The sequence below is a fragment of the Crocodylus siamensis genome, chromosome 5, assembly GCF_052110815.1.
Source record: "Crocodylus siamensis isolate JL-2025a chromosome 5, ASM5211081v1, whole genome shotgun sequence".
NCBI lineage: Eukaryota > Metazoa > Chordata > Crocodylia > Crocodylidae > Crocodylus > Crocodylus siamensis.
This window is the reverse complement of record NC_143399.1, coordinates 54,777,570-54,800,062: the sequence shown is the minus strand read 5'-3', so window position 1 is coordinate 54,800,062 and position 22,493 is coordinate 54,777,570. Positions and strand designations below refer to the sequence as shown.

Here is a 22,493-nt window from a genome sequence, read left to right as displayed (position 1 = left end):
CAGGGGATTTAATAGCCACTTTCAACTACCTGAAGAGTGGTTCCAAAGAGGCTGGTGCTAGACTCTTCTCACTGGTGGCAGATGACAGAACAAGGAGCAATGGTCTCAAGTTGCAGCAAGATAAGTTTACGTTAGATACTAGGGAAAACTCTCTCACTGGGAGAGTAGTAAAGCACTGGAACAGGTTGCCAAGAGAGGTTGTAAAATCTCCATCCTTGGAGGTTCTTAAGACCCAGTTAGACAAAGCCCTGGCTGGGATGATCTAGTTAGGGACGGTCCTGCTTTGAGCAGGGGGTTGGACTAGGTGACCTCCTGAGGTCCTTTCCAACCCTGATTTTCTTGGATTCTATGATTTCCCTGGCTGAGTATAAGGGTACCCTGAGAAAGGTACCTGAAAAGTTGTTAAAGATTTCTCCCCCCATACAGTTCGTCCAATAAAAGATCTCAACACCCAAAAATCTTTGCCCTTCACGTATTTCCTGGACTACTATGGTTACAACATCACTTCAATACTATCACATCTTAATAGGACCTTTTTAAAGCTACATCTATTTCTAAATTCCCTGTACCTGACAGAATTCTCAGAGAGCTGTTCATGGTGATAGGCCAACCATTCTTGAGCCATGTTATAGATGGAAGGGGAATTCCTGAAGCTTCACAAATCAGAGTAACAGGGTTTTTCTCCACAATGCTGATGTTTTCAGGTACCTCCAGATCACCCACAATATTTGGAGGCACTAAAAAGCAAGAGAGAAAAATACCACATCTGACAACACTGATCAAAAATAACTTAGTTCTGGAAAGGATATATCACTTTTTGTAAGCTAAAAATTAAATTCACTGCATTTAAAACATCACAAATTGGTAAGGAGCAACACCAATGCCAAGTAAATTTGATTTTTCCATCTCAGTTACCTGTTAACAATTTATCAGTATTTAAACTTTTAAGCTGTATTAATCAAACATATATGACAGAGGCAGAAAGTATAAGCACCTCATAATTGTTACGGTCAGTCCTCTGTCCGTTCTATATTGATTGTGAACTCCCCACACAACTGAAGAAATTCAGGACTGCTGTCGAACATAGCCAAAACACCAGGTGCATCGACATGTGAAATCAATGTAATGCAACAAACTCTGGAGCTGTTTTCACTGGAGTTAACTGTTCCTGGGTACAGCATCTACATATGCACTCAGGACCACAGCACTTTAAGCCAGTATGCAGCAGGGGGCACATGGGATCAGCCCTGGGCTCTGGGTCACAACGTTGGGTGGCAAAGGGATTGGCTGGGGCATAAGGGTTCAGAACCTGCGGAGCCACGTGCCTAGGTAGCAGGCAGCCCCAGCACTTTGACACCCTAGTGCTCTAGCCAGCCCCTGTTACTGTCTACATGTGTGTTTCATTACACTTAATTACTCCACTGTAAGATCAGTACTGACAGTACTGTTTTACAGTGGAATTAATTAATTGTGCCTTAATACCAGTGCATATGTAGACAGTGACACTTTACTGCAGAGCTAATTAGATAACTGCAGTAAAGCTTATGTGTAGATGCACCCACTGTGGGTTTTTTTCTAATGGAAAATGCAAATGGATGATTCTATCCTCCTTTTTAGTCACATAAATAGCTTTGGAACTGGTTCTACATATCACACTTTCATGCAGGAAGTTGGGGCTCAGGAATGGATCTGAGTCCTTCAGTGTCTGGCCAGATTAAAAGGTTTACAATAGTCCCTTTGATACATTTCAAGTGTTATAAAAAAGCAAGGGAAATGCAAGAAGAAAATCTACCACAACAAGGGCTTTGCGCTATAAAGAATCCCAGCATATTTCAGCCACTGTTTCAACAATTACAGAACTGTACACATTCTTTTCTCTGTTTCATCTTAATTCTCTCACATCTCTCTCTGCAGCTGCTTTAGTTGTTCACTTTTCTCATTTCATAGGAAGATTTCAGAACTGGAGATAGACTGACCAGCCCCTAATGCAAGGGCAGGCGATTATTTCGGGTGGAGGGCCGCTTATTGAGTTATAGCAAGCCATCAAGGGCTGCATGACAGGCAGATAAATATTAATTTTCTAAATTTTTTAGGGGCCCCACAGGTCAGATAGAAAGCCCTGGTGGGCCTCATGTGGCCCGCAGGCCACATTTTGCCTGCCCCTGCCCTAATGGGTAAAGAAGTTCACAAAATTTTGTGCTTCACGTTTGGGTCAAACTGTCCATAGTGTGATGAGATGTTTAAAATAATATGCCCGAGCTTTTCTTCTGAATCCAGATTCACACTATAATGTTTATCATCAAAGCTAATTATTGAAATATATTTTATTCAGAGCTACATCTTCAAATCGGTCTCATAACTCAGCAATTGCAGAGTGAGGCAGCCTGCTGATAACACACTTAAAAAGAATGAAATACTATGGCAGCTGCTATTCTTTCATGTTCCCCAGCCATCTTCCTTTAGCACCAGGGAATTCTACATTAGACCCTGAGACTTATTTCCAAGCCCAGACCATCAGAGCACCAGATACTGTGTCCTCCAGAATACACCAGGAGATATTCCTTATTTTCCTACTGTTTTCCTTAGGAGTCTGTGTGCTAAGGCTGAGATGGAGAAAGTTTGGGGGTAGATATAATTTTAGGAAGTCAATGATTAAGACAAAAATATTTAGAAGTTATATGATCTTTTATAATAAACCTGTGTTTTATCAACACAACAAACAAATACAGAACATGCAACAGGCATAACTGTAACATCTAAAGAAATCAAAGTGACAGGTGTTTCTTGACTATTCCCATGTAAATGTGACATTATATATTTATAGCTATTTTGTTCACCCCATTTATCTTCCCTACTTACCATGAACATTTAAATCGTATTTCTTGTCAGTCAATCCTGCCACATTCACAGCAACACACACATAGCGGCCAGTGTCTGACATCTGAGCATTCTTCAGATGAAGATGTCCATCACTGAGTATTTCTACGCCCCTACCATTTACAAGGGGACGGCCATCCTTCATCCAGCTTATTGCTGGCCGTGGGATACCCTGTACCTTGCATTCCAATGAAATATCATTTCCTCGAATGACAACAACTCTCGACGGGTGGCTTCCACTATTTAATATTGTTGGGCGAACTATAAAAGAAAAGGAAAAAAAATGTAGAATTTTAATGTGAGAAGTGGAGTTTCAGAACAAACAATGATTCTTACATGTAAAAATAAAGTAAATTTCAGCCAGATCAGTATTTGAAGAGGAGACCACCAGGAAATACCTCAGTGCTGCAAGAAGTAGTCATGGCAATTCAGCTAACTGCACTCTTCTAAGTAAGTACTACAGCCAATTGAAAAAAATATATATAAGCATTCTTTCCAGTGGAAAATACTAGCTTTGAAACCAGTAAAAAATTAAAGCAATTTGAAAAATGTGTTGACATCAAATTTTCCAGTGGAAAAAAAATAATAATTTGGAAAATTCCAGAAATTTATTCCATAATTTTTTATTATGAGGTTCATTATTTTTATATTACTTTTTTCATTTTTCATTTTAGTTCTGATTAATGGCATAGCATGAAATAATAAATGTTTTAAAAATGAAACAAAATTACAAAATAAAAATGTCAGCATTCCAAAGTGGATTTTTTTCCCCTTGGAGAACATTTTTAAAATATTTGCTCCCATTCCTAATTTGGAAACATATTACCTGTGAGCTAGAAATTCTGAGTTTTTACCACCACCAGTCAGCAGTAAAGCTTGACGATAGGAGACACTTTGCTGCTGAAATTAAGAGGTAAGAAGTTCCTGGCCACATGCAATCAATAGGACTTTGCTCAAAAAGAGTAACAACAAGTATATTAATGTAGTTAAGCTGTTCTGTATGTTCTGAGGACTTAACATTCATAGAGGAATGTCAAATAGCTCACTCATTTGTACTTAGGTCCTATCAGAAATAGTTATGTGGGGCTGCTACATGCTGTTAGGTTTCTCCTTGGAGAGAGATACATTTCTCGGTTAGAAGTGATCCTTACAACTGCACAAGGATTGGAAACTCCTCTATGAAGGTGTGTGCTTGTTGAGATATTTAGGGGTTTTCCGTGATAAAAGGTACCATATGTCTGCCAGATTTTATAAAAAACTAGCATATGGTTATTCATATACCTTTCCTTTATCTGACAAAAAACAGCCTATAACATCATGCTATCCAAGCAGAAAGTAATTTTCACCTTGCCTCAAAATGAAACTCGTTTTTGCTTCTACCACATTCTAAAACAGACACAACTCATCAGTTGCCTCTTCAGTCTGTTAGCTGAACTGACTGCGAGGGTAACCTGCATATTATTACAAGGAAATTTTCAACCAGGTTCCTCACGGTGCGCAGGTTTTTACCAAGTCTGATGGTCTGTCTCATGATCCCTCAAACAAAATCTTGTTTTGATTGAGCCAGGAAGGAGTGTTCAATCTGACTCAATTAGATATCATCATAATGTCATTGTGTTTTCCGATCAATACATTATATAGGGAATAGATTCAAATCCCCGCCAGTCAGGCTTGGACGCCAAAAAAGGCATGTGTCTCAGCACATGTGGGCCCTTGGCTCCCCCCGACCACACCAGGCAAGAGCAGCGAGCAAGGAGCCAACAGCTGAATCAAGGTAAGCCAAGCAGGGCAGGGGGGAAGACGGAGGAGGAGCCAGGTTAGCCGGGCCAGCTGTAGGGAATTGGAAGGGGTTTTCCTCCCCTCCCGCCCCTATTTAGCTGCGCCAGATGGGAGCCGCACTCCCGAGCTTCGTGAACAGGCCCCGCAAACAGGCACGCTCCTTAGGTGCATGCCAGAGTTTGTGCAGGAGTTCACACATGGTGGAGAGCAGGAGGGGCCTGAGACTCCACACACTGGAGTCGGCAGCTTCAGGCAGTCTTTAGGTGAGCGCATGTGAGGGAGTGTTAATGGAGGTGGTGACTTGGAGTGCAGCCAGAGACCTTGTTCTAATGCTGCCTCCTGCCCAAGGCTCCTCTGAGGCCTCCACCCAGATGGAGCTTTTGGGTGGGTCAGCAGCACCCAGGCCCCCAGCCTGCAGGTGTTGCCTGGTGGGTCCTCAGAGGCCCGGGGGAAGTGGGATGGCCGGAAGTCCCCTCATCTGTCCCACGTGCCCCGGAGGGGCAGGTGAGGGAACTCCAGGGAGAGGTTAGCAGGCTGCGTGGGATCAGATTCATTGAGGATGAGATTGACGGGTGCTTCTACTCTTTGTAGAACCACTCAAATGGTGGGATGGCAACACAAGAGGAACCTGACACAGACAGATGGAAGACAGTCACCTCTAATTCTAGACGATGCAGAATTAGACCCCACATTACTGGAACAACTCCTCCAGTGCAGCTGGGGAACTGATTTGGGTTCCCCAGCAATGGAGAGTGCAGCAATGGAGGCCACACCCACAACTACCACCAGGCAGGCTGTGAGGTAACAGAACAACCGGAGGAGAAGTCATCAGGTAATTGTAGTAGGCGACTCCCTGAAGAGAGGAACGGAGGGAGACATCTGCCACCTGGATCCCACAGCACAGGATGTCTGCTGTCACCCTGAGGCATGGATCCGTGATGTCACAGAGAGGATTCCCAGGCTTGTCCAGCCAACAGATTACTACCCCATGATCTTTATTCATGTGGGAAGAAATAACACAGCCAGGAGCAATCCAGACCACATCATGAGTGACTACAAGGCTCTGGGAGCTGGGCTTAAAAGATCAGGGGCTCAGGTAGTTTTTTTCCTCTGTGCTCCCTGTTGCAGGCCACAGTCCAAAGAGGCAAGAATGCATCGATGAGGTGAACCAGCATCTCCAACCGTGGTGCCACCAAGAAGGTTTCGGCTTCTATGACCTTGGCGCCCACTTCAAGGACAGAGGACTCCTGGGGAGAGAAGGCATCCACCTCACACAGAAAGGTGAGTTCCTTTTCTCAGCCAGGATGGCCGATCTCTTAAACAGGGCTTTAAACTAATATTACAGGGGGATGGGGAAAAACTAACTGGACCCTTCCGGGGGGCCAATATATAGGAAAGCTCCATTGACAATGAAACCAAGCAGGCCATTCTTACAGGAGCTGAGAAAACAGTTCCCCTTCAATGCAGCAGGTGGCCAGTGACCTCAGTAGAAGCACTTAGGTGCCGGTACACCAGTGCCAGAAGCATGGGGAACAAGCAGGAGGAACTAGTCCTCCTGCTTTCTACTGGGGACTACAATCTACTAGGGCAATGGAGACCTCGTGGGACTCTTCTCAACTGGAGCATAGTCATAAAAGGCTACGTCCTTCACAGAAGGGATCGGGTAGGGAAGAGAGGTGGGGGTGTTGCCTTCTATGTGAAGGAGCAGTACACCTCCCTATAGGCTGATGTTGGCCCCAAAGAAAAACAGCTCGAAACCCTCTGGGTCAAGCTCTGGGAGAGGTGTGGCAAGAGAGACCTGACTGTAGGTATATACTACAGGCCGCCTAACCAAGGGGAGGAACTTGATCTAGCATTCACCCGTGAACTAACAAAGGCTACGCGTGCACAGGACATGGTTGTCATGGGTGGCTTCAGCTACCCAGACATCTCCTGAGAGGAGTGCTCAGCCAGCTTGGATCAATCACGATCCTTGCTGGCCAGTACCAAAGAGGTTTTTTTGACTCAGAAGGGGCACAGGCCAACTAGAGGCAATACTGTTCTTGACCTGGTCCTGGCCAAAGGGGATGACCTGGTGACCAACTTAAACATAGAGGGCAGCCTAGGTGATAGTGACCATGAAATCACTAAAACCGAAAGGCTGACAAAACAGATACCAAGCACGAAGTCATAGACTTTAAAAATGCAAATTTTAATAAGCTTAGATCACTAGTAGAGAATGCACTGAAAGACCAAGGACCGCAGGTAAAGGGATCATGAGAAGATTGGACATTCCTTAAGGATACAATCCTTAAGACTCAGAGAAAATCCATTTCTTTATGAAGAAAAAATAGCAGAAGGGTAAAAAAATCTCTTGGCTACACAGGAAATTTGCAGCCCTCCTACAGAAAAAGAAAGAGACATACAAACAATAGAAGCTTGGGACAGCCTGTAATGAAGACTACTTGACAATGGCCCGCACTTGTAGAAAACAGATTAGGCAAGCAAAGGCAGAAACCAAACTAAACCTAGCTACAAATATCAAGCACAACAAGAAGTCCTTCTTTAGCTACATAGGGAATAAAAGGAAAACTAATGGGAGTGTGAGGCCGCTGCTCAATGCCTCAGGATACCTGGTCACTACCACTTAGGAAAAAATGGAACTCCTAAATGACTACTTTGCCTTGGTCTTCACAAGAGCAAGGGGAACAGCATGCCAGGTAGGGCACAGAACAAGCAGTGTGGGATTGACACCGTTCCCACCATTGCCATAGAACTGGTGTACGATCAATTAAATAAATTAGATGTATATATATCAGCAGGACCAAATGAACTCCACCCAAGAGTGCTGCAAGAGTTGGCCAAAGTAATTGCAGAGCCCCTGGCAAAGGTCTTTCAAAAATCATGGGCCTCTGGAGAAATCCCAGAGGACTGGAAGAAGGCCAATGTTGTGCCCATCTTAAAGAAGGGGAAGCATGAAGATCCAGGAAACTACAGGCCAATTAGCTTAATTTCTATTCAAGGGAAAATCCAGTCATCAAAGAGGCTATATGGGACAAACTTGCAGAAGGCATGATACTGAATGACAGCTTCGTCATGGGCAGGTCTTGTCTGACCAACCTCATTTCTTTCTATGATCAGGTGACTCATCACCTGGACAAGAGAAAAGCAGTTGACATCATATACCTTGACTTCCAGAAAACCTTTGACCTGGTATCCCACGAGGTACTGATCAGAAAACTAGAAGATATCGGGCTCAACTGTAGGACTGTCAAGTGGGAGCAAAACTGGTTGCAGGGTAGGACACAGAATCCAAATGAATTGATCAGTGTCATCCTGGCAAAATGTGGGCAGCAGCATACCCCTGGGGTCAGTACTTGACCCAGTGCTGTTCAGTATCTTCATCAATGACCTGGATGACGGGGTGAAAAGCCCATTGGGCAAGTTCATGGATGACACCAAGATATGGGGTTGTGCAGACACACCCACAGATAGGCTTCAGATACAAGCAGACATAGACAGGCTGGCATGTTGGACAGAAAGGAACCAGATGAGGTTCAATGTAGAGAAATGCAAAGTGCTGCATCTGAGAAGGAAGACCCCCCAGCACACCTACAGGCTGGGCATTGCTAACCTGACCAGCACTACAGATGAAAATGATCTGGGGGTAACAATAGACCCCAGCATGAATATGAGCCAGCAATGCAACTCAGCAGCCATTAGGGCCCACTAAAACTCTGACATGCATCAATCGATGCATCTCCAGTAAATCTAAAAAAGTGATTCTCCCACTTTACTAAACATTTGTGCGGCCACAGCTGGAGTACTGTGTCTAGTTCTGGGTGCCGCACTTCAACAAGGATGTGCTAAAGCTCAAGGAGAGGCTGAGGGATCTCAGACTGTTCAGCCTAAAGAAAAGGCAGCTGAGAGGAGACTCGATTGCTGCTATATCAGAGGCGTACATCAGGGGCTCGTTGAACAACTGTTCACCAGGGCGCCTTGGGGGAAAACTAGAAACAACAGCTACAAATTCCTGGAAGATAGTTTCAGGCTAAGCATTAGGAAAAACTTCTTTACAACTAGGATGTCCAGACTATGGAACTAGCTCCCCCCTGAGGTGGTGCAATCATCTATCCTAGAGATCTTCAAGAGAAGACTGGATGGTCACCTGGCTGGGATCGTCTGACCCCAGATGCCTTTCCTGCTTATGCAGGGGTCTGGACCCGATTATCTTTCAGGGTCCCTTCCAGCCCTTTGATTCTATGATTCTGATCCTCGCAGTGTAACTAGCTGTCAGTGAGCAGGGCACCAATCTTGAAGCTGATTTAGAGGGAGCACTGGAATGACAGCCCTGGGACAGCATGTGTTGGCAACAGCAGCAGCCAGTATGTAGGCAGCCCATGCTATAGCAGCAGTTCACTCCTCCCCTCCCCAACTCCAGGTTTCTGGCACTCATCACCCTGCCCCACTCTCTTGCCTGCCAATGCAAGTCATGCCTATTATGAGAGGATGTGATCATCGCTTGCTGGAATTCACCATCCAGCGTAAGGTGGCAAAGGGCTGCAGCAAGGCAACAGCCCTAGACTTTAGGAGGGCTGACTTCAACAAGCTAAGGAGGATCGTTGGGGAAGAGCTGAGGACCCAGAGGGGAAGGGAGCCAGATGTCCAAGGTGAGTGGTTGCTCCTTAAGGAGACGATCCTCCATGCCCAAAGGGAGGTAATCCCAACAAGGGTTAAAGGGAGCAGGAGGGCACATAAACCCCCATGGCTCACTAGGAGCATCCGGGAATGTCTCCTTGCTAAAAGGGAGGCATACACCCAATGGAGGGATGGGGTCATCACCAAGAAGGACTATGTTACAGTCGCCCGAGGATGTAGGGGGGCAGTCAGGAAGGCCAAGGCAGAGATGGAGATAGGACTAGCTTCCCGGATTAAGGACAATAAGAAGTCCTTCTTCAAATACATAGGGGGTAAAAAGAGGGTCCTGGGTAATGTGGGGCCCCTGCAGGACACGATGGGCAACTTAGTCGTCATGCCAGATGACAAAGCTAACATATTTAACGATTTCTTTGCCTCTGTCTTCCTAAGTAGGGACCAGTTCAGCCACCTCCCTGCTGGGCCCCCCTCGGGCCCCAGGAGAGACACGCCTGGGCCAGGGGTTAGCGAGGAGTTAGTTAGGGTACTTCTGGAGAGGCTGGACGTGTTCAAGTCCGCTGGTCCGGACGATCTTCACCCTAGGGTTCTACAGGAACTGGCCGAGGTCATTGCGGGACCCCTGGCGCGGCTCTATGAGCACTCGTGGTGCTCTGGTGAGGTGCCAGAGGACTGGAAGAGGGCCAATGTGGTCCCTATCTTCAAAAAGGGAAAAAAAGAGGACCCGGGAAATTACAGGCCAGTTAGTCTTACCTCAATCCCGGGTAAGCTCTTTGAAAAAATTATCCTGGCACACATCCAGGAGGGCCTTGCGGGGGAATGCATGCTCAGGGGCAACCAACATGGGTTCATCAGTGGCAGGTCTTGTCAGACCAACCTGGTGGCCTTTTACGATCAGGTCACCAAATCATTAGACGCAGGGGTTGCTGTGGATGTAGTCTTTCTGGACTTCCGGAAGGCTTTCGACACTGTCTCTCACCCTGTCCTCATCAAAAAGCTGGGAGACTGTGGTGTCGATGCCCACACGGTCAAATGGGTAGCCAACTGGTTAGAGGGCCGCACCCAGAGGGTGGTAGTGGATGGGTTCTTCTCGACCTGGAAGGACGTAGGCAGTGGGGTTCCGCAGGGCTCGGTCCTCGGGCCCGCACTGTTCAACATCTTCATCAGTGACTTGGATGAGGGGGTAGAAAGCACCCTGTTCAAGTTTGCTGATGACACTAAGATGTGGGGGGATGTGGGTGCACTAGAAGGGTGCAATAGGCTACAAGCTGACCTTGACAGGTTGCAACGGTGGGCGGATGAGAATAGGATGGGGTTTAACACTGATAAGTGCAAGGTGTTGCACATGGGGAGGAAGAACCGGCACCACACTTACAGGTTGGGGAACTCCCCTCTTGCCAGCACGGAGACGGAAAAGGATCTTGGAGTCGTCATTGACTCCACGATGAACATGGGCCGGCAGTGTGGGGAGGCAGTCAAGAAGGCCAACCGTACCCTGTCATGCATCCACAGATGCATCTCGAGCAGGTCCAGGGAGGTGATCCTCCCCCTCTATGCGGCACTGGTCAGGCCGCAGCTGGAGTACTGCGTCCAGTTCTGGGTGCCACACTTCAAGAGGGACGTGGACGATATGGAAAGAGTCCAGAGGAGGGCCACTCGTATGATCAGGGGTCAGCAGGGCAAGCCTTAAGAGGAGAGGCTACGGGACCTGAACCTGTTTAGCCTCCACAAGAGAAGGTTAAGGGGGGACCTTGTGGCCTGCTACAAACTGGTCAAGGGGGATCAGCAGGTATTGGGGGAGTCCCTGTTCCCCCGTGCGCTGCCAGGAGTGACCAGGAATAACGGTCACAAGCTGGCGGAGGGTAGGTTTAGATTAGATATTAGGAGGCGCTACTTCACAGTCAGGGTGGCTAGGGCCTGGAACCAGCTTCCAGGGGAAGTGGTGCAGGCTCCTAGCCTAGGGATTTTTAAAAGGAAGTTAGATGAGCACCTTGCCCGGGTCATCTGACCCCGGTGCTCTTTCCTGCCAAGGCAGGGGGTCGGACTAGATGATCTTCCTAGGTCCCTTCCGACTCTAGCTACTATGAAACTATGAAACTATGAAACAAGAGAATATCACATAATGACCTACCATAAACTTGCAGATTGTATCCTTTTTCTGTGTTTCCAGCTATGTTTGAGGCTGTACATGTGTAAAATGCAGCATCAGACTTCTCAGCAATTGATATCTGCAGCTGTCTGCCTCCAGACAACACCCTGATTCGTTCCGTGGAATCAGCCAACAGAGGAGAACCTGCAAGAGACATTCTTTTTGATACAACATAGTGCACTGCAACGATCAATGGCAAAAGCAGTGGCAATGGCAAGTAAATTCAAGTGTACTACTTTTCAAAGGTGCTGAAAAGTAAAGGGTACCATTGCACAGCACCCTTGCAAATAAGTGCACTTTCTAAATAGGTTTCTAGATATTGAAATGCTTTAATTTTAGGCCTCCAACTGTGAAAATTTGGAGCTTAACTAGATATTCTGTATTTACTGTATTTAGATCTTATTATATATCAGCATCTCTAAGACAAGGCATTATAATAAGTACTTGCTGCAATTCATTTTTTTCTGAAAAGTCTAAGTAGTAAAACAGTTTCTGTTCATATTGTTCCTACAACATTCAGTTATATTCAGACATTCAGAAAACACATCAAACAGCACCCTACAAAGTACCTGCATAGATAAATAGCTGAAACAGACTGGAAATACATTGGACTGATTAAGAACATAAGAATCAACATACTCAAACAGTTTGGTGGTCCTGTCTTGTCTAGTGTCCTGTCTCTAAAAGGGATAACCGATTAAGGGGACATGTAAACATGCAAATGCATTCAATTGTGCAGTACTAAATCATAAGGATTTATATGTATCACAATAATTTATAAAGCCCTCTACATATTGATTTGGGTAAAGGTAAATTCAGCAAATCGCAAAGGGTAATTGCAGTAACTAAGTACAAGTTCAGTTGGCAGCATACTGAAGCTGGGATTTTCAAGGGCAAAAGAATAAGCATCCAAGTCCCACTGAAATTCTGTGTAAGGTGAATATTTACCATTACCACAAGCCAATGTTGAATTTCCAGGTCACTGAAGAACCTATATCTATGCCAACCAAAATACTTGAAGGGAAAAAAAATGGGAAAAGACTACAAGAACATAATTAATAACAGGTTTTTTGTTTTGTTTTTCTAAATGCGAGGAAGGATGGCTGCTCACCATTCTTTTTCCATGTAAGGCTTGGTGGTGGAATACCAGCAGATTCACATATCAAACTGATGAGGTTTCCTTCAATTACTGTCAGCTGAGAGAGATCATCTGAACCATAAATGCGTGGTGGCACTGAAAGAATGCAGACACCTTTAGAAGAATTCAGACATTTCTAACTGGAATTAAATCTGCCAGCTTTGGGACATGCCAGGCCCACTGTAAGCAGACAGAAACCACAGTGACTGAATCTTCTTTCCTGGGCAGAGGGAACAAACCTTTCTTTCTCCTGCTGGCAAGGAATAAGCAATACTCTGAAGCAATACTACTGAAAACCGTTTCCTGTTGATGGCTCTAACATCAGTGTGCAACCATTTGTAGTTATGTAAAGGAGAAGCAACTGCAAAAAAGAGGGCCAATCTATCTGCACTGTGATCTTCAATAATTTGGATTACTTTGGTTCAATCCTAAGAAAAAGACAATGGCTTACTTAGAAAGGGGAAGGCAATTTTCATTAAAATAAAATAGTGCAGTACATGCTTGAAAACAGACCAAAATACCTCCCACTGAATACCTCAGACTGAAATGGGAGAAGGGAAGCTTACTAATGAATGGCTTATCCAACACATTTTTAATGCACGTGAAAATAGGAAAACATTTCATTCTGACACACTAGACCTCAGACTCTTAAGGTTTTATTAAGCAAAATGTACATGCAGGAGTTTCCGCAGAAGTGACTGCAAAGCTATTTACAGTATTATATTGGTTTCAACCTTTGGGTTCATTCTGCTTCAGGCCAGAAAGCTCAGGTTAGTAAGGCAGATATCATCCTTAGCTGCTGGGCTGCATTCTGCCAGTTTCTGAAACTGGAATCTTACTAATACTGAAAAAATGATCAGAGGGACACATTTCCTGATTTAAAACTCAGTATTGTGGCAAAATACCATTTCTGCTTCTAATTAGTAAACAAAGGCTATTCTGAACATTTAGAACAGTTAACCACAGATGACTTTTTCAAGCAACTTTTGAGTTTCCATTACAGTCGTCCCATTGATGCTGCTATCACACTGGTCTCTCTGTTTAACGTGATATTAAAATAGCCTTTGTGCACAAAAGGACAAATCTAGTTCCCTCTTCATGGAAGGATCTTTTGCAATAGCATGATCATCATGAAACTGGAGCTAGGTGAGAGGTAAGATGGGAAGATTTAATAAAACTGGGAGTGTAGTGTAAATAAGCAGGATGCAGGATATGATCCTGTGTCCCCCATGGTATGACCAGCACCTGCTAGGTAAGGGGAACAGAATCTTTCTTGCCCACTCGCCCAGGGCATCTTCTCATCATAGACTGCATCCATCACTAAAACATTTTCTATGTTCATATAACAAACATATATTCTTATGTTCAGATTAGCTTAACTGGGATAATGAATGCTATTCCCAATATTTTCATATCCAGTACTATATATCTGAAAACTAAGGCTGTGCGAAGCTTTGGGTGCTGATTTGATTTGGAGGAGATTAGGCCCGATTCAGTGGCCGACTCTCTGAATCGGAATGAAATCAGGGAACCAATTAAAAGGTCTGAATCAATTCAAAGCTCTCCAAATCAAAATCAAAAAAGATTCAGAGAGCTTCGGCGATTTGGATAGTTCCTGCTGACTCCAGCAGGGAGCTGGACCCGGACTCCATGCTGGTAAGTAGGGGGCATGGGAGGGGGTCTGGAGTAGGGGTGAAGGAACCATGGGGGGAATCCTGCCAGGCCCCAATCCCTGCCTGCTCTCCCAGCCCCCCTATGGCTGCCCCGCCCACCCCAGCTCCTGGTTGTTTAAAAAAAGCCCCCACTCACTGGCTCCTGCCAGGTCAGGGGGCAATCCCTGCTGCCCCCCCACTGCCCCATGCTGCATGGGGGGCTCTGCCATGAGTCCCCTGACCCCTGCCCACTCTTCCAGCCCTCCCCATGGCTGCCCACCCCAGCTGGCCCTTTAAAACAAAAACCGAAAAACACTCCGGTCTCACCAGATGCTGCAGTAGCCTTGGAGCTTCTGGGGGCTTGTAACCAAGCCCCGCAAGCAGTGTGGGGCAGTGGGGATCACCTCCTGCTTGGCAGCAACTGGTAAGCAAGGGCTTTTCTTTTTTTCCAAAAAGCCAGGAGCTGGGGTCGGGTGGGGCTCAGAGAGCGGGCGGGGGATGAGGCCTATATAATTCGTTGCTTTAGCTGATTCAGCAGCAGCTGAATCTACAAATCCGATTTGACCGAATCGATTTGGGACAGTTATTCGAATTGCCTAATCGAATCACTGTCCCCTGAATCGGCCAAATCCAAATCCAAAGCAAATACGAGGTGCTTCACACAAACCTACTGAAACCCACAACTATCTCATGTGCAAAGCCCTAGGAAAAGCTAGGTAATTATTATTTTCATGTTAAATGTATGTATCGTTGGTGAAAAATATGTACAGAGAGAAAAGCTTGCATATACACAGTTTTGGTACACAGAGACATCTTCTGCATTGTAAGTCTGCCCCAGATACTACAAAAGCCAGCTGAAATTAATATTTAAATTAAATTTAAAATAACATTTTTCTATAAATTATTGGTAAGAAAGTTTGTGCAGAGTCCAGGAAAGCTATAATTAGGCTATATTTTATACATATAGGGCCAGATCTTAAAAAACCTGGATTCCATTTCTACAGATACATTTTAGAAGGGAACAGATACCTTATTCAACCAAATCCAGGACAACCCTGTATTTAAGATGACCCCATGATAATTAAATGGAAAACTTAAAAATGTGATATAAATGTCCATGTATAGAATCTTATTATTGGAAAATCATTTTAAATTTGTCCCTCCCACTGGTGTGGCAGGGAAAGCAGCACCAGTGGGGCAGGCAGGGGCAGTGGTGGGGGAAGTGACATACTGATGGGGAAGGTGGAAGAGGCCATGTCCCTGGGCACCGACCGGGAGGGCACTGGCCAGGCCCTCCAGGGGGGGTACACAGTTGGGGGAGGGGAGAGGTGCACAAATGCAGATGGAAGTGGTATGGGGCCAGGAGGTTAGGGGGCAGGTGGTAAGGGGGGATTCAAGCAGCTTGACCCCTGCCCTTTGCCTTCTACCAGCTGCCCCCTACAATACTTGCGCATTCTGCTGCCTGCCCAACTTGTGCCTGTCCCCTTGCCACCTCTGCCCCCATTCAGCCTCGACCCCTCCCATTCCTCCCCGTCCACCACCACTTACTCTTGCTCTGGTAGGATCCAGCCCCAGTCTTGCCCAGGACTTACAGCACATACTTGCCCCAGCCCTGGCCCCATCAGCAGTGGCAGCAGCTCTGGCCTGGGCTCCACAGCTGCAGCAGCTGCCTGCCCTTCCCCACTTCTCATGCAAATCCAAGATGAGGGGCTTTCCCCATGTTTTTTTCCCCACAAGTTAAATGGGGGAAAATCTTGTCATCCTATCTATCCACTACTAGCTTCCAATTTCAACTACCAGTATTCTGAGGCCAGAGGTGTAAACTAATATATAAGCCTTATTTTGGCACGGTGAATTGAAGGGAATTTTACCTAAAAAGAATTTTTACACTATTACAATAAAACAGGTTTGGTAACCTGACTCCTAGATAAGCATTTACCAAACTAAATTTAAGACTCTACTCATTTTGCACTCCACTCATTTTACACTCCATGAGATGTTTACTGTGGAGTTGCCAATTTAGCTCCACAGTAAACATCTTGGCATATACATATGCCGCCTTATTAGGCCACAGGAAACTAATAAACTCTGCAGCAGAGGTTTTTTGTGTGCAGCAATGAATGTGTAGATGCTTACCTGGCTGGCAGGGGCGTGACAGTGTTTCAGTGAGGACAGCTACCTGCTGGCTAGCCCCACACTGAAGCACCCTTGTGCCCCAGTCAACCCCTCCACAGCATGTTGACCCAAGTCAGAGCAGCCTTAGGCTCAAAGGCTGACCCCCAGAATCCCCTGCCAGGTGGGGCAGCTCTGACCCAACTCAATGTGCTGCAGATCCATGAAATGCGAATAAATACATTTGTCTATGTAAATGTGACACCTGGAGGCAATAAACTCAGGCACGATGTTCTTATTCTTCCTTATATTCCATATTAAGAAGTAGCAATCATTATTGCATTAAGAATTAATTGATTAAAATTTTCTGAAGTCAGATCAGTTAATTATTGGGTCAAGTGGCAGACTGAAGTCATTACAGACTGCTTTAAACACTTGTAACATCAAAAATCGACTATACAAAGACCATACCTTTTCACTCAACATTTCTGCTTCATACATGAATTCTGAATCATCTCTACAGTTATTATTTTTATTTAGAATTAATAACTGTACAGAATAAATACATTTATCTGTATTCTTACTTCCAAAACTTGCAAAACTTGAGGTTTACTCTTGTGTAATCTAAATTATTTTGGTGCACATCAACTGATTACTTAGCAGTCAAAGGTAATGTTTGCAAATCTGAGTTTCTAGGGTACTTAAGGGTTGATTGCAATAATTTAGAAGCAAAGTAGAAACTATCTAGAAAAAGTAGCCCAATAGGCACACTATACCTTTTGCTATTTTTACATCATAGCTGTATTTCTTAATCTTTACCTGAAGGTACTATTTATGCCATTTGGTGTTCATTTTAAACTTTTTTGAAAATAATACATACAGCTCATTTATATGCATCATATTATCAACTTAAGAAATGAAGTAAGAACTCTAATATCAAAAGCATTAATATTAACTAGGTCCTGGGCTTGGGATGGCATATTCAAGTCTTACCCCAAACATTGACATTATAGTTCTTTTCCGTTTTTCCAGCAACATTTGTAGATTCACACGTGTAACGTCCTGTGTCTTGAACTTGTGCTCCTTCAATCTGGGAACAAAAATGGAACCTTTTGATTATACTTTGAAGGAGTAGGTTTCTAATTGCATGAATTAAATGTCATAGTTTAATGTCTGCTTGGGTTTTCTTCTGGGGGAGAAGGAACTGTTTGTTTTTAACATTGGTCCATCTAAAACAGAGGTGGGCAAAATGCAGCCTGTGGGTCGAATGTGGCCCGTAAGGCCATTCTATCCGACCCACAGGGCCCCTAAAAAATTTAGAAAATTAATATCTATCTGCTCTTGGCTGCCTGTCATGCGGCCCTTGATGGCTTGCAAAAACTCAGTGCGCGGCCCTCCACCCAAAATAACTGCCCGCCCCCAAACTAAAACTTTTAATAAAGTTAACTTGGGCAATATACTGTCATACACAGCCACAAGTCTGTGCTCCCAGAAGCCATGCATCACTCCCATTAGCTTAAGTGGGATAAATACTATGATGGTTCCCTCATACATAGCTTATAGTCTGAAGGAAGTACAGTGCCTTCATGAGTAATATGCAGGCTAGGAGGCATGCACCTCAATATTACCTTTAGCACACTTCCATCTTCAGAGATGCTAAGACCTGGTTTCTTCAGCAAAGGTCGGCCATCTTTGAGCCATGTCAGGGTGGGTGGAGGAATGGCATTGCTTTGGCAAAGTAGCTCCACAGCTTGGCTGATGAGCACAGAGACATTCTGTTCTTCTCCTGTTATGTCTGGTGGAACTAAAACAACAAATAAAAACAATGAGAGCTCTGGCCTACAGAGACTTTTTATCATGTGAGACACCAAGAACTTGATATTCTTCAGCTAATTAAATTAAGACAGCAGTTATGGACCATTCTAAGAGACTACCATGAAACCAAATACTTCAAGGCCAGGGGTTGGTAACCTGAGGCCCATAGGAGTCATTTCATCATCCCACAGAGCTGGGCACCTTCTATGATATTTCAGCATCAGGGGTTTTGCCCATGAAGTGGCTGGATGGAAAGTAGAAGCACTGCTGGTGACACTGCAATGAGGGAATGGTGGTTATAGCTCTGGCTCCAATAGTGGCAGTGTGGGCTGGGTTGTAAATAATCAGCACTTGGAGCTAAACTGTTAAAGTACTCTCCTTTGCAAATCATTGCCTATTATCTATCCCATTGCCTCCCCATTCTAATAGCGAGGAAGTCTTTTCCTGATACCCAATCTAAACCTACTTTGCTGCAACTTCATGTCACTGGTCCATGTTCTACTTTCTGATGCAAGACAGAAAAGGTGTTTTCCTTCATCTTTATGGCAGCCTTTTAGATATTTGAATACTGCTATCAAGTGCCCTCTTAAGCACCTTTTCCACAAGCTGAGCATGCCTATTTCTTTCAACCTCTCCTGGGATGACTTGCCTTCATGTCCGTCACCTGCTTCTCAACCCTCTCTAACTTCTCCATATCCTTTTTAAAATGTAAAGTCCAAAACTGCACACAATACTTACTATGAGGCCTAACCAGTACTGAGTAAAGAGGTACTATCACCTCCCACGTCCTGCACCTAATGCTTCTGTTGATGCATCCCAAAACTGTATTAAACTTTTGTGCAGCTACATCACATTGCAGACTCATACAGAGTCTGTGATCTACCCAGACTCCCAGATCCTTCTTGTAATGTTGCTATTCAGTCAGGTATCACCCATTTATATTTGTATTTATGATTAGTCTTCCTGAGGTATAGCACCTTGCATTTGTCAGCACTGAATTTCATCCTGTTAGCTCCATCCCAGCTTTCCAATCAAGACCGTTCTAAATTGTACTCCTGTCCTATACAACCTGCTTGCAATCCTTCCCAGTTTTGTGTCATTTGCAGATTTGCTCAAGAAGCTCTCAATTCCAGCATCCAAATCAGTAACAAACATGTTGACCAGCAGCAGGCTCAGGACAGATCTCTGTGGGACTCTACTTGAAACCTCCTGCCATTCTGATATGGATTGATTTATAACTACCCTTTGCTTGTGGCTATCAAGCAAGTTATCTGTCCACCTTACAGTAGTTTTCTCTAGCCCACATTTCTCCAATCTGTTTATGATACCATCATGTGAGACTGTCAAAAGCCTTGCTGAAGTCCAGATACACTATATCTAGTGCATTCGCAGAATCAACCCAAGTAGTTACTTTGTCAAATAAGGAAATCAAGTTTGTCTGGCTTGATTTGTTCTTAGTAAATTTATGTTGGCTACTTTTGGTCAGCTTTTCTCCATCCAGATGCTTGCAAACAGACTTCCTTATAATACACTCCAGTAATTTCCCTAGTATCAAGGTGAGGCTAAGCAGTCTTTAGTTCCCCAGGTCCCCCTTTTTGCATTTCTTAAAAGAGGGCACTATGTTAGTCCTTTCATAGTCCTCTGATACCTCACCTATCTCCCACAACTTCATAAATATTATTTCCAAGAGCTCCAAGAGCTCCTCTGCCAGTTTCTTCAGTACTCTGGAATGAAGTTCATCAGATCTTACTGGCTTGAATTCGTTCAGACCCATCAAAATCTCCAAGACTGTTTCTTTTTTTATCTCATTCCTCAGTTCGTCTCCTAACTTATCCAAGTAAACCTTACTGGCAGTCTGGTTGCAGCTTGTTGTCTTTAACTTCTTTCACCAATTGCAAATTCATGTTTTACCTTTGCCTTCCTGATTTTGTCCCTGCATGTTCTTATTGATTCCTGGTATGCTTCCTTGATGAACTGCCCACCATACTGGACACTGAGGTGCTCAGAAGAACAGATCTCCCTAGTATTCATACTCTACTGAAACTGGCACAGCTAAGATAGGCCAGTCACCTTTCAAGAATGCCCAACACTCTGCTGCCGAAGAAAATTTTCTACAGCAAACTGTCAAATGGAGTATGCTGTCACGGCACACCAAAGAAGCAGTACAAGGACACCCAAAAGGTGTCCCTGAAGAGTTTTGGCATTGATCTGGAGTCATGGAAGCAAATTGCTTATCACCGTCCATCCTGGAGGTCATTAATCCAGAACAGAGCACTGGCCTTCAAACAGCAATGCACGGCAGAAGCAATGAAGAAAAGTGTGACCAGGAAAACAAAAACCTCTTGTACATCTTCCTTGCCTTCCTGCCCCTACTGTAGCAGATTGTTCAAAGCAGAGATCGGGTTATAAGTCACCTATGTACCCATGCAGCCTAGCCACCACCTCCTCCTTTCTCTTTCCTCTCTCTCTTTTCTCCACCCCCTCTTTCCATTGTCTGCATGATTTCCTTTTGCATTTGAGGCATCTAAGAAGCAATTTGTGCAGCCACATTAGTCTCTTATCATTCTTATTGTGTTTCTATCATGTTAGAACAATTTCTTGTATTGAGCTTCCAATACTGTGCCCTTTAGAATTTTCCAGCCCTCCTGGGCATCTTTATCCCTAAGTCTATCTTCCCATGACACCATGCCCATTAGCTCCTTCAGTCAGTTGAAATCTGCCTTTTTTAAATTAAGATCCTTATACTGATGACCTAATGTTTTTTTCTCCATCTCAGGATCATGAATTCTATCTTATTAAGATAATTTCCTCCTAAGTTTATCATCGCCTGCACATCCTCCACCAGTTCTTCCCTATTGGTCAGGGCATGATCTGAGATAAATGATCCCATAGTTGTCCGTCACACAAGTTAGGAACTTGCTCGACTTTTTAAGTTTGGCTATATATTCTTTCAGCAGATGTCCCAAAAATTGATGTCTCCCATCAGTACTATCTCATAAATTTTGGATAATTCTGACACCTCCTTGAAGACGGCCTTATCCATTTCTTTTTCCTGACTTGGTAGCCTATAATAAATTCCCACCATTGTATTGGTGTTGGCTTTTTTACCTTTTATCTTTACCCAAATACATTCTGATTTGCAACCTTCTCCCTTTTGAACCAGGGAAAAAGTGTATGAATTTTTGACATACAAGGTGACACCAACACCTTTTCTCCCAATCCTGTCCTTCTGAAAGAGAGCATAGCCCTCAGTGATGACATTCCTATCGTAAGAGCTGTCCTACCAAATCTTTATAATACCAATCATAGCATAGTTCTTTTTACAGGATATGACTTCCAGTTCATCTTGCTTGGTTTCTGTACTTCTTGCCTTTGTATACATACATCAGATATATATTTGCATTCTGACCTCCTTGTTTCCCTTTTGCTTCACTCATTGCTGTTCTGTGGCTCTCTGGACATTTCCTAGAGTTGAACTTCCTGTTCCAGTTCTTTCCCCTCTAGATTGGTTGCTCTGTTTCTGGTGGTTAATGCACTCTCCCCCATAGAAACTAAATTAAAGTTCTAATACTACATTGGCCAGACAACATTCAAAGACAGCCTTTCCTATTCTGACCAGATGGATCTTGTCTCTTGGTAGGAGTCCTCCTCTCCAAAACTTTCACCCATTCTCAAAGAAACCAAAGGCTTCACCATCAACACCACCATCTCAGCCATGCATTTGTTTCCATAGAATCATAGAAAATTAGGGTTGGAAGGGACCTCAGGAGGTCATGCACAAAACAGGACTGTCCCCAGTATATCACCCCACCCAAGGCTTTGTCTAGCCTGGTCTTAAAAACATCCAAGGATGGAGATGCCACAAACTACCTGGGTAACCTCTTCAGGTGATTTACTACAGTGCTTTTAGTACCCCAGCTGAGGGGCTCAGGGGATTGCAAAGCAGGGGGCCTGCAACCCACCCCCCAGCTCAGGCTGAGCAAAGCCCAGTCAGCAATGTGCTGCTGCTTACTTCCCCCTTTCTTCTCCCCCTCCCTCCCTGCTGACAGCCATGGAGCTGGGAGGTGGTGGGGGCTGGGGAGAGGGGTAGTGTAGGCAGGCTTGATCCTGCTGGCCAGGAGGTTTGGTGCAGGCAGGCTTGATTCTCCCTCCCCACCACAACCCAACAGGTGAACATCTGTTCATCTGCTGGGTCAGAGGGGCACTGTAACTCATGGCACTTTAAGTAAAGCGCCATGAGTTAGAACATGGACCTGAACATCTGTCTGTACCCTTAGTACAATTTTCCCATTTCCTTTCTTTTCTTCTCTAAACTGGGCATCCTTAACATTCCAGAAAT

The 22,493-nt window shown here is 44.6% G+C and overlaps 1 protein-coding gene across 5 annotated transcripts in view; it reads right to left on the bottom strand.

Moving 5' to 3' along the window:
* Nucleotides 1–22,493, bottom strand: part of HMCN1 (hemicentin 1) — a 356,272-nt gene that overhangs the window by 125,639 nt on the left and 208,140 nt on the right. For all 5 annotated transcript variants that reach the window (XM_090048332.1, XM_090048334.1, XM_090048335.1 and 2 more), the window contains exons 41-46: nucleotides 17,968–18,143; nucleotides 17,333–17,429; nucleotides 12,549–12,671; nucleotides 11,420–11,581; nucleotides 2,860–3,138; nucleotides 570–737 (exon numbers count right to left, since the gene is read on the bottom strand). In XM_090048332.1, the coding sequence (XP_089904458.1) occupies nucleotides 570–737; nucleotides 2,860–3,138; nucleotides 11,420–11,581; nucleotides 12,549–12,671; nucleotides 17,333–17,429; nucleotides 17,968–18,143 (1,005 nt within the window). The remainder of the gene's footprint in view (nucleotides 1–569; nucleotides 738–2,859; nucleotides 3,139–11,419; nucleotides 11,582–12,548; nucleotides 12,672–17,332; nucleotides 17,430–17,967; nucleotides 18,144–22,493) is intronic.